The sequence below is a fragment of the Homarus americanus genome, unplaced genomic scaffold (genome assembly GCF_018991925.1).
Source record: "Homarus americanus isolate GMGI-L3 unplaced genomic scaffold, GMGI_Hamer_2.0 scaffold32655, whole genome shotgun sequence".
NCBI lineage: Eukaryota > Metazoa > Arthropoda > Malacostraca > Decapoda > Nephropidae > Homarus > Homarus americanus.
Window position 1 is genome coordinate 1 of NW_024723666.1, and position 12,198 is coordinate 12,198.

Here is a 12,198-nt window from a genome sequence, read left to right on the forward strand (position 1 = left end):
CATAAGAACATAAGAAAGTGGGATACTGCAGGAGGCCGACTGGCCCATACAAGGCAGATCCCTTTCACACCCATCCCAGCACTTCCATGTGCCTATCCAACTTCGTCTTGAAGCTCCCTAGCGTCCCCGATCCTACTATAGCACTCAGTAGCCTATTCCACATATCCACAACTCTATTACCAAACCAGTGCTTGCCTATATCCTTTCTGAATCGGAATTTATCTAATTTAAAGCCATTTGTTCTAGTTATTTCGTTATTACTGAGCTTCAGAACATCTTCCATTTTACCTTGTTAATCCCACTTACCCACTTGTACACCTCTATCATATCTCCTCTAACTCTACGCCTCTCTAATGAATGTAAGCCTAAGCTTTTCAGTCTTTCTTCATATGGAAGGTTTCTAATATTATGGATCATTTTTGTCATTCTTCTTTGTACTCTCTCCAAAGAATCTATGTCCATTCTATAATAAGGACACCAGAACTGAACCGCATAATCCATGTGTGGCCTCACTAATGCTAGGTAAAGTTTCAAGATAACGTCAACAGTTCTGTTACTCACAGACCTAGATATGAACAGAATCCTGTTTGCCTTGTTCTGACGCTAATACATTGTTTTCTGGAAGTTTCAGAGTGATTTAACAAATACACCTAGATCTTTTTTCACAAACTGAGTTTTCTATTTCCGCGTTACCTAGTTTATACTTAACGTTTGTATTCGTCTTCCCTATCTGTAGTACCTTGCATTTATCAGTATTAAAATTCATTTGCCAGTCTACTGACCACTCATGTAAAGTATCTAGATCTCTTTGAAGGTGTTCAAAGTCACTGTCTGAATTTATCACTCTCCCCATTTTGGTATCATCTGCAAATTTACTAATCCTACTAGTTATGCCTAAATCAAGATCATTAATGAATATAACAAACAGCAGAGGCCATCACAGATCACTAGAACTCCGCTTTTGACCGCACCCCAGTCTGACTTTAATCCATTTATGCTGACTCTTTGTTTCCTACCAGTTAACCATGACCTAATCCATTTTAATACTGATCCACCTATTCCATGTGCTTCTACCTTCCTTATCAATCTCTCATGAGGGACTCTATCGAATGCTTTACTGAAATCTAAATAAATTATATCATATGACTTATCATTATCTACCGCTTCAGGCAGAGGGAGGGACGAGGAGGGAGAGGCGAGAGCAGGCAGGCGGGAGGGGCGAATCTAAAAATAGCGTCTCAAGCCGGACACTCTACGCGTATACATGGATAAAACCTGCGTTAAGTGAAAGTTCGGCTCTGGCGAGGCACCGCGTATACGTGAAATCGCGCTAAGCGAAACCGCGTTAAGCGGGGTATTACTGTATTTAATTACATTGTTGTAGTCGCAGGTATATAGGCCACCTGTATGTTTATCAAGTAACAACCTACCGTGTGTGTTTATGTTGAGTCTTACTTTGCATTTGCCGTTGCTCGTTACAATTCACCCACTCTTGAAATATTATACCCTACTGTAAATAGTTAACTTTTATTTAGTTAATTAATTTTTTTATTCTTTTTCAGAATCACAAAAAAAGGGAAAAAAGAAAAGGGCATTTAAAGAGGTTGCAATGAAAGTCAAACCCAAGAACATGAACAAGAACAAGAACATGAACAAGAACATGAACAAGAACATGAACAAGAACAAGAACATGAACAAGAACAAGAACATGAGGAAGACGACTAAGGTGGTTGGTAATGGCAATCATGTGAGTCTGATGGTGGATGGTTACTCTGATTGGGTGATTTACAGAACAATAATATGGGTAGATGGCGGGAAATGTGAGGCTGTGGTATAGTAGAGAATAAGTTCATGGTATGTTTTGGCAGTGAAGAAAATTGACAGAAAGAAGAAAAAAAAATTGACATTGTCTTACTGCCAGATATGTACAGTACCATAGTTATTGGCTGAGGTCTTGATACTATTATTTCCAGGATTTGTAGCCAAGTTTGTGATTTTGTAGTTTATGTGTGTTGTGGGTGTCAGTTGGCCAATCAATCTACATGTGTTGTGGGTGTTTATTTAGAAGTCTTTCTTTGTTCCCGGTGAGGTGGAAGTAGATTTGGAGAAAGTTAACCGAAGTAGTGGCTAAGATGCTCTTGCCTAGGGAGTGGGAAGGAGGGGCAGGATGGTGAGGCTACTTCAGATTATTCAAGAGTCATTGATTTCACGACTCTTCTCTACTGTCTTGTTTAGAAAGAAAAAAACAGTTCATGATCAACCCCTCATATATTAGTATCTGGGGAGTTAGCATTATTGGTGAGTAGGTTCTTATAGTCTTAATGTTAGAAATATATTTTAGGGAATAAGAAATGCATAATTATCACTCATCACTTATGGTTGTTGGTGAGTCAGAGAAGTCAGGGAGTCATCACCCCTCTGAACTCATCACTTATGGTTGTTGGTGAGTCAGAGAAGTAAGGGAGTCATCATCCCTCTGAACTCATCACTTATGGTTGTTGCTGATTCAGAAGTCAGGGAGTCATCACCCCTCTGAACTCATCACTTATGGTTGTTGCTGAGTCAGAGAAGTCAGGGAGTCATCACCCCTCTGTATCTTAGTGTGAACTGACTGAGAGATAAGGAAAGGTCTGATAATGTAGGATTCCACTTGACACACTACCAACTCACTCTTCATGTTCTCACAACTTCACAGCACCTTCACAGTTTTTCTTATTGTAGTAACACCTCCCCATAAGTCAGACTATATGGGGCTCAAGCTAGTCCGATTTATCTGAAAGTCTGACTTGTGTGGGAACCCCCCCACCCTTCCCGGTAATTTGGACCACCGTTTTACTGAAAAATTACACCCATAAACAAAATCAAAGTTAACAATACCTATCTACAGTGTACTTACATTGTAGTGGACTAATCTTAAGTTGGAGGACAAAGGGGTCACTTACTTACTTTATTGTAGTATCACTTATACGATTTAGTTTCACTTATATTTATCTGTACAGTTATATACTTAAAACGAGGTGTAGGGTGAGTGATGGCAGACCCACAGACCCTAGTCATACTGTATCTACACTATATACTGTACAATACATTTACCACTCACTTCTGGGTTAGAAATGTGTGGTACTGAAGGAAACATGGCCTAATAGATGCAGGGATGAGGTTTCGGTGCATAAACAGCATGACTAGTTACCCGGGAAAATATAAAATTCGCTGCGCTACTGGGATGCCAATAGACCCCTACTACGCCGTGCGTCCTGGGATGCCATTACACCTTAAAGGGAAGGAAATAGGATGTTTGTCGGTGTAGTGCTATAGTGTGTGCATGTGTCAGTAACAGTTTGATTACAGGACTTAAAGAAATATTCCTTTTATTTATTTATTTTTATTTATTTTTTCAGAAATCCCAAGAAAATGTTTCATCGATGTCTCGTGTAAAAGTTCCTGGAGACAATGTACTAAAGACTTCTATGAAAAGACAGTTAAAGAAAGACTCTGAAAGTCCATCAAGTCCATCTAAAATGGAGAATAAAAAGCAAAGGAGTAATTCTGAAAAAGTTGTGAGTGTGGAAGATGAGGACCTTGAAGTAGGTACGTTGCTACATATACTTTGTTAATCAGCTGATGTAGCAATTAAATGATAATACAGTATTATATGTATAATGTCAAGTGGTCTAGACTTAATCACTTAAATTGTAGGAACTTTAATCTTGTTCAAGACAGGTTTCTGGCACATAAATAGTTTTGTACAAATTGTCAACATTAATATTTCCTGTGGATACGTAGCATCATGCTTGAGAATTTTCCAAACTTGTCTGTAATTCTGGCTGTTAGGATCCCTGGAGTTATTCCTGAGGTTTACCCCCAGGACACCAGTCCAGAAACTGCAGCAGAGACCAGGGGACGGGAACAGTTTTGGTGACCTGTTTGCCATCAGTCATGTTGGAAGTAAAGTTTTACACCTATAGGGTGGGAACAGCTGGCAAGTCAGGGTTGTAACTCCCTGAGGTACCAGTATTCAAAGAATACCTGCCTGGGCAGTCCATAGATTCTTGTGGTGACTTTAACACTGGTGACTAATAATGGTACCTATAATGTGGTGTGTGTTATATATGTATGTTTCATCTCCACCAGGTTATTGTTCACAGGGGAGCGAGACTTCAGTATGTCTACGCAACGTTGTATCACTGACTTTATAGGGGCAGAGTCTGCAAAAGGTGCCAATATGTGTTATGAGTAAATGTTAAATAGTATAGCTACTGTGCTGTACAGGAGGAGTCAAAGGTCCATAACTCAGTTTTATTATAATGATTGTTCACACACACACACCATTTCTTAATACTGACACATACAGTAGGTTTCAGCACATCCGTTTCTGAATACACTACACTGTATTATTATTATTATTATTATTATTATTATTATTATTATTATTATTATTATTATTATTATTATTATTATTATTATTATTATTATTATATTTTAGCCCCCAGGCCCCAATGTGGGTCAGTGACCTGTGCCCGGGTGGGCTGATTCCCTGTAAAAAAAAAAAAAAAAAAACTAACCATTCTGAAAACCGAAAAATTACAAAAACCGAAATGCATCTGGTCCCAAGGATTTCGGATAAGGGATTGTCAACCTGTACTACATTTTTTTTGGGTTTTCATTATGGTTTTGTTATTGACTTGTAAGCCACTTGTTTCTGGCATCACTAAAGGAAACAGTCACGTGGCATCACATCTGGTCTATGTAGGCAGGGAGGGAGGTGTTCTCTTGGTCCATGGCCTCTCATCAACCTCACAGTGATTGTCTCATCCAAAATACAAAGGAAGAACAGAGTTAAAAATAATTGCTATGATTCCAGACTTTTGAATCCTCCTGTACAATGTGTCTCAGGCTTGTACCTCTAGACTAAATGATCATCAGAATGTATACATAAGCTTAACCAGTCTATGTGTCCCATGATGTCAGACAGAAAGATTTGATGATACATTGCTGTGTGTTTTATCCAGAATGGTCAGGGTCACGGGTGTTTCAAAATTATCGATTATTTTAATGTTTTATTAAAGAATATTGTACTATTCATCCCAGAGTAATGGTTAGGGTAGTTGGAGCTAGGTATGTTGAATTACCAGACATGTGTGTGTGTGTGTGTATATACTCTATAAGGAACATCATACAGCTGGACTGGTAATTCATCATAATCACCTATTTCTGGCCATTTTCCACACATGGATGGGTTAGCTGTGATGACCTGATGGCAGCTCTTCAACCCGCACAGACTCGTCTAGCCTCTCTTGTCAGGTTCTTATTTCTTAGGTAATTTCTCCCAACGTCGCCCCCACGTCATTTTTGGCCTCTTCTCATGCATGTGGTTCTCTACATCAAACTTCACCAGTGCTTTCAGTTCCTAGCCGACCTCTTGGCTCTGAAGAGGGATTCCTGTCATTATACATCTGTCTGACCATCCTCATTTCGGCTCGCTTAAACCTACTTTCGTCATCCTCTTTAATTGCTCGAGTCCCTCTGCCAGACAACGACACACACTCCTCTCAAGCTAAGAGGTCCCCTTGCTGTCTTCCGTATAAATACAGCACGGTGTATATTTTAAACCCTGATGTTGATAGATTTAAGTATAATAACTAGGAATTTATTATTAGGCAAAAAGAAAAAGAAGAAAGACAAGTTTCTGATTGAAGACCGAAGTGAAGAAGTGGCAGCTGGCACAACTATAGATAGTACAGAAAGTAAGTGATCTTCCTGAAGAACTCCTAGAATAGTAATAGTGGAGAGCTATATGCCACTGAGAAAAATGAGTGTGTCTAAGAGTATTTAGGGGTCAGGCCCTGAAGAAAAGACCTTTTCTGTTCCCTACATGTGTGGAACTTAACCAAAATGAATCAGGAACATTATTTTCCCCTAATATTTAAGGTCATTAATTTAATACAGTACAGGTCTCCCTCCCAATTTTATTCCTTGGCAAGACCATCATTGAAGAACCTATAGTGGCATAGGGGATGTATTCTAGATAACTTAACATAATGGAATCAATAATGTACTTATCCCGTACATTTACCACCAGTGAGAGAGAAGTTGGTGCTGTCCATTGCCAAAACTTGCCGCCGGTACCGAGAAACACAAAATATTGGGGTCATTGGAGAGGAAAACCTGTACAGCATCTTGTGTGTGTGTGTGTGTGTTTTTTTTTTTCTCTTCTCTTCTCTGATGGTAATTTTCATGATTCCATCGTCTGAAAATAAGTAAAAGGACACATTATTTCACCCGTGGTGAAGGACTTATGAGACCCTGTACAGCGAGCTATGTTGGTCTGAAGGAAGGTGGGGATGGTGGGGTGTTACTTAGTGTAATGGCATTGAGTATTAGAGCATGGAGTAATAGTGTTAGAACAGCATGACATAGAGTTAAATTATAAGATAGCTTAATGTCAATTGTTTTATGGTTCAGGGGGTCCTCAGGTTACTGACGAGTTCCATTCTTGAGGACGTTCTTAAGTCGGAACACGTGCCTTATGTGCACTACATCATAGCCTAAGTCCTTTTATACATCTCAAATCACTTAATTTAAGAGAAAAAAAGAAATTGAATGACAAAATACAGTAAAGGAAAGTAATAATTCAAGTTTAACCTTTACATCTAAACCTTGAGACTGGCTAATCTTCCACCCATATCACTAACAATCTTTCCATTTCAATTCACAATCACTTCTTTGTTTTGTTATCACAGTTGAGTGCATTGGTGTAGATCCTTTTAAATGTTCAAGAATTTTCTGTTTGCCTTTCAAAATTGTTACGATCGTTGACCGACTGAAGCCCAACGCTTTACCAACCACTGAGGGTGTTTGGCCTTTTTCAGAACGTTTTATTACATCAACTTTTCTTCCATCGTAATTATTTTTCCTTTCTTGGATGCACTACAATCACTTGTTTGGGAGCCATGATGAGGCCAGAAAAAAGTTAATACACAAAAAACAACAATTTGTCCTTGATCACACACGTTAAGGCGGTGAGGGTGAAGCGTACTGATGCTCCCTCGAGGCACGTGGCCGGGCGATGCATTGCTCCCCACGCGCCGCTCTGCCTCCCCTCTACACCACACAAACTACCCTAGTTCTCATACGTTAATACTACGAACCAGTTGTACCTATGTCGGGTTCTTAAAATAATTGACCATAAGGGACGTCGTTCATATCGTCGGGTGTTTGTAACTCGGAGACTCCTGTACAGTAATGTTACAGTGGTTGATGGCAAAGTGTGTGTATGTGCCAAATTTATAAAGTACGTGTAATTACATATTTTACAGATTATATTACGGTTGAGATTGAACTGTACAGTAGTTCCCCGCTTAACGCAGTCAATAGAACCCACAGGGTACCGTGTTAAGTGAAAACCGCGCTAAGTGAACAACAGAACATATGGGATTAATTCCAATAGAAACTGGCCCGACCCCCAAACTCCACCTTTTGACGACACACAACTATGTTGTAGTAAAAATTTTATCTTAACTTTATGATGGTATGAACAAACAAGTAATATAGAAGAAGTTAGGTTAGGAAAAATAAAGGTTAAGTTAGGAAAAATAAAGGTTAGGTTAGGAAAACTAAAAGTTAGGTGTAACACTTATGTTAGTAGAAGACATACACTGCGCAACCTTACAGTGCGGCTTGCTCAGGCAGAGGGAGGGACGAGGAGGGAGAGGCGAGAGCAGGCAGGCGGGAGGGGCGAATCTAAAAATAGCGTCTCGAGCCGGACACTCTGCGCGTATACATGGATAAAACCTGCGTGAAGTGAAAGTTCGGCTCTGGCGAGGCACCGCGTATACGTGAAATCGCGCTAAGCGAAACCGCGTTAAGCGGGGTATTACTGCATTTAATTACATTGTTGTAGTCGCAGGTATATAGGCCACGTGTATGTTTATCAAGTAACAACCTACCGTGTGTGTTTATGTTGAGTCGTACTTTGCATTTGCCGTTGCTCGTTACAATTCACCCACTCTTGAAATATTATACCCTACTGTAAATAGTTAACTTTTATTTATTTATTTAATTTTTTTATTCTTTTTCAGAATCACAAAAAAAGGGAAAAATGAAAAGGGCATTTAAAGAGGTTGCAATGAAAGTCGAACCCAAGAACATGAACAAGAACAAGAACATGAACAAGAACAAGAACATGAACATGAACAAGAACAAGAACATGAACATGAACAAGAAGAAGAAGACTAAGGTGGCTGGTAATGGCAATCATGTGAGTCTGATGGTGGATGGTTACTCTGATTGGGTGATTTACAGAACAATAATATGGGTAGATGGCGGGAAATGTGAGGCTGTGGTATAGTAGAGAATAAGTTTATGGTATGTTTTGGCAGTGAAGAAAATTGACAGAAAGAAGAAAAAAAAATTGACATTGTCTTACTGCCAGATATGTACAGTACCATAGTTATTGGCTGAGGTCTTGATACTATTATTTCCAGGATTTGTAGCCAAGTTTGTGATTTTGTAGTTTATGTGTGTTGTGGGTGTCAGTTGGCCAATCAATCTACATGTGTTGTGGGTGTTTATTTAGAAGTCTTTCTTTGTTCCCGGTGAGGTGGAAGTAGATTTGGAGAAAGTTAACCGAAGTAGTGGCTAAGATGCTCTTGCCTAGGGAGTGGGAAGGAGGGGCAGGATGGTGAGGCTACTTCAGATTATTCAAGAGTCATTGATTTCACGACTCTTCTCTTCTGTCTTGTTTAGAAAGAAAAAAACTTCATGATCAACCCCTCATATATTAGTATCTGGGGAGTTAGCATTATTGGTGAGTAGATTCTTATAGTCTTAATGTGAGAAATATATTTTAGGGAATAAGAAATGCATAATTATCACTCATCACTTATGGTTGTTGCTGAGTCAGAGAAGTCAGGGAGTCATCACCCCTCTGAACTCATCACTTATGGTTGTTGGTGAGTCAGAAGTCAGGGAGTCATCATCCCTCTGAACTCATCACTTATGGTTGTTGCTGAGTCAGAAGTCAGGGAGTCATCACCCCTCTGAACTCATCACTTATGGTTGTTGCTGAGTCAGAGAAGTCAGGGAGTCATCACCCCTCTGTATCTTAGTGTGAACTGACTGAGAGATAAGGAAAGGTCTGATAATGTAGGATTCCACTTGACACACTACCAACTCACTCTTCATGTTCTCACAACTTCACAGCACCTTCACAGTTTTTCTTATTGTAGTAACACCTCCCCATAAGTCAGACTATATAGGGCTCAAGCTAGTCCGATTTATCTGAGTCTGACTTGTGTGGGAACCCCCCCTCCCCTTCCCGGTAATTTGGACCACCTGGACCACCGTTTTACTGAGAAATTACACCCATAAACAAAATCAAAGTTAACAATACCTATCTACAGTGTACTTACATTGTAGTGGACTAATCTTAAGTTGGAGGACAAAGGGGTCACTTACTTACTTTATTGTAGTATCACTTATACGATTTAGTTTCACTTATATTTATCTGTACAGTTATATACTTAAAACGAGGTGTAGGGTGAGTGATGGCAGACCCACAGACCCTAGTCGTACTGTATCTACACTATATACTGTACAATACATTTACCACTCACTTCTGGGTTAGAAATGTGTGGTACTGAAGGAAACATGGCCTAATAGATGCAGGGATGAGGTTTCGGTGCATAAACAGCATGACTAGTTACCCGGGAAAATATAAAATTCGCTGCGCTACTGGGATGCCAATAGACCCCTACTACGCCGTGCGTCCTGGGATGCCATTACACCTTAAAGGGAAGGAAATAGGATGTTTGTCGGTGTAGTGCTATAGTGTGTGCATGTGTCAGTAACAGTTTGATTACAGGACTTAAAGAAATATTCCTTTTATTTATTTATTTTTATTTATTTTTTCAGAAATCCCAAGAAAATGTTTCATCGATGTCTCCTGTAAAAGTTCCTGCAGACAATGTACTAAAGACTTCTATGAAAAGACAGTTAAAGAAAGACTCTGAAAGTCCATCAAGTCCATCTAAAATGGAGAATAAAAAGCAAAGGAGTAATTCTGAAAAAGTTGTGAGTGTGGAAGATGAGGACCTTGAAGTAGGTACGTTGCTACATATACTTTGTTAATCAGCTGATGTAGCAATTAAATGATAATACAGTATTATATGTATAATGTCAAGTGGCCTAGACTTAATCACTTAAATTGTAGGAACTTAATCTTGTTCAAGACAGGTTTCTGGCACATAAATAGTTTTGTACAAATTGTCAACATTAATATTTCCTGTGGATACGTAGCATCATGCTTGAGAATTTTCCAAACTTGTCTGGATTTCTGGCTGTTAGGATCCCTGGAGTTATTCCTGAGGTTTACCCAAAGTTGATGAGAAAATTTAGGGTGTTGGAGGGACAGTGGTGGCCTGAGTAGTCCCTACATCTTGGGCCAAAAATTTTCATGACCAGCAAAAGTTGTCAATTCTCAAATGTGAATCATGTCCATACAGTTGGGAATACACCACCTTAGCAGTGGATGTTATTCAGTGTTGCTGGCATATAGCTCAGTAGGTAGTGTTCACCCCTTGTGTGAATGTTGATGGGTATGATTATTGGTTCCCTCCCTGTACACTGGCACCTAATGTTTATTACAGAGTGTCAAAACTGGACTATGGAGGAGGAACTAGAGCTGCTGGAGAAGATGAAGGCTCTCGCACCCAAGAAGGACACCAAGAATTGTCGGGTCAGATTGAAAAATTTTAATTGGGATGAAGTGGCATTTGGTGACCACTCTGGAGAGAATTGCAAGAAGCGATTCATGGAGATTTACTCTCGTATCAGTTCCATGAAGTAAGTATGAGATGTAATAATAACCTAATAAGCTTTCATTGTATGTATTTGTAACTCTTCACACTTTTATATGAAATGATCATCAGTGTGCTATAGCCAGAGCTTGGATATGTGGGTGGGTGGGTACCTTTTGAACTAATGCTCTATTTTAATCTTACTATTTTTTCAGGACACTTGCGACAATTATAAAAGAGGCAGAAGAAAAAGTGTCGTCCTTCGCCTCGAGAAAGAAAGAGATTAGACAACCCATAAGTCGTTTCTCTAAAGACTTTTTAAGTAAATCCTCTGTGAAGGGGGTAAGTTTTTATATTGCATAATTATTATTTACTGTATATATTTGTCTTTCTTAATTCTAAAGTTGTTATTTTGTGTGTGTGTGTACCAGGTATCTTTCTTAACTAATATTCTCTATGATGAAGAGTAATCACCTTTATTTCCAGGCTCAAGACTTCTCGAGGCCTTATTTTCTGTTTTTAGTTGGTAAAACTCAAGATGGGAGCTAGTGCAGTATGAGCGAACAACAAATTTACAAATATCAGGGCTATTTTCCCATACGAATTGATGTAATTAGGGGGATGCTTCTCAGCTGGCAACTTTCACCATATATTTTATTTTATAAAGTACAGTCCTCATTATCTGAGGTCCAGTTGAGGAAATGTATTCCTCCATCCCCTGTGGTAACTCATATCTAAACAGCAATGTCACAGTACTACTAGTATCACTAATTATGAATGATTCACGTCCATCTCTACTCGACCAATACCCATTCAGTCATAAACAGTGAAATTACTATTGCGACTTTGCCATTTGGAGACGCGGGTTACCACAGGGATTGTAGGGACGCATTTCTCCAACTGTATCAGTAAATGTGAGGAATAAATAAAAATTATACTAATAAATAAGAAAATAAATACAAAAATACCACATTACCAGTTGACAATAGTTTCACTACACGTGGGACACAGTAGCGGCTGAGGTCCCTAAGCCCCCTTCTCTTCCTCCTCCCACGATCCACAAGCTAACTCCCATACACGTAGGAAATGTTTATTCCCCTTTTGATCTCATGATAATTGTTTCTTTAATTATAAATGTATATATATTATTTTATTTTTTATTTTATTTTTTTTCACATTCTGTATAAAGAATTGTGTGGGCATGTAACAGTAAAAAAAAAGCATATCTACTCAAAGTTACAAGTTGAAAAATAACAATAGCACAGTTTGGCTTTAAAATATCAATTGGGAATAAGCGGGATTGGAAATAGCGAGGTATTCCCGTGTTGTCATATTCTCTCCGGTCACTTTCTATACTTGCTCTTATGTATCAACAGCATCTATCAAGGCTGTTTAAACCCTT

At 39.0% G+C, this 12,198-nt stretch overlaps 1 protein-coding gene across 1 annotated transcript; it reads left to right on the forward strand.

Moving 5' to 3' along the window:
• Nucleotides 1–1,324: 1,324 nt before the first annotated feature.
• LOC121863691 (uncharacterized protein DDB_G0291143-like) lies at nt 1,325–11,174 on the forward strand. Its single transcript, XM_042362433.1, has 7 exons — nt 1,325–1,390; nt 1,563–1,747; nt 3,399–3,588; nt 8,079–8,257; nt 9,913–10,102; nt 10,647–10,842; nt 11,012–11,174. The coding sequence occupies exons 2-7, from the start codon at nt 1,610–1,612 to the stop codon at nt 11,157–11,159; spliced, it is 1,041 nt and encodes a 346-aa protein (XP_042218367.1). The 5' UTR covers nt 1,325–1,390; nt 1,563–1,609; the 3' UTR covers nt 11,160–11,174.
• The last annotated feature ends 1,024 nt before the right edge of the window (nt 11,175–12,198 follow it).

Bases quoted from the DNA above. Each gene is read 5' to 3' on its own strand.
- LOC121863691 (XM_042362433.1), top strand. From the start codon at position 1,610: ATGAAAGTCAAACCCAAGAACATGAACAAGAACAAGAACATGAACAAG. The intron at 8,258-9,912 runs GTGAGTCTGATG...TTATTTTTTCAG, and splicing joins TGGCTGGTAATGGCAATCAT to AAATCCCAAGAAAATGTTTC. The intron at 10,103-10,646 runs GTACGTTGCTAC...TGTTTATTACAG, and splicing joins AGATGAGGACCTTGAAGTAG to AGTGTCAAAACTGGACTATG.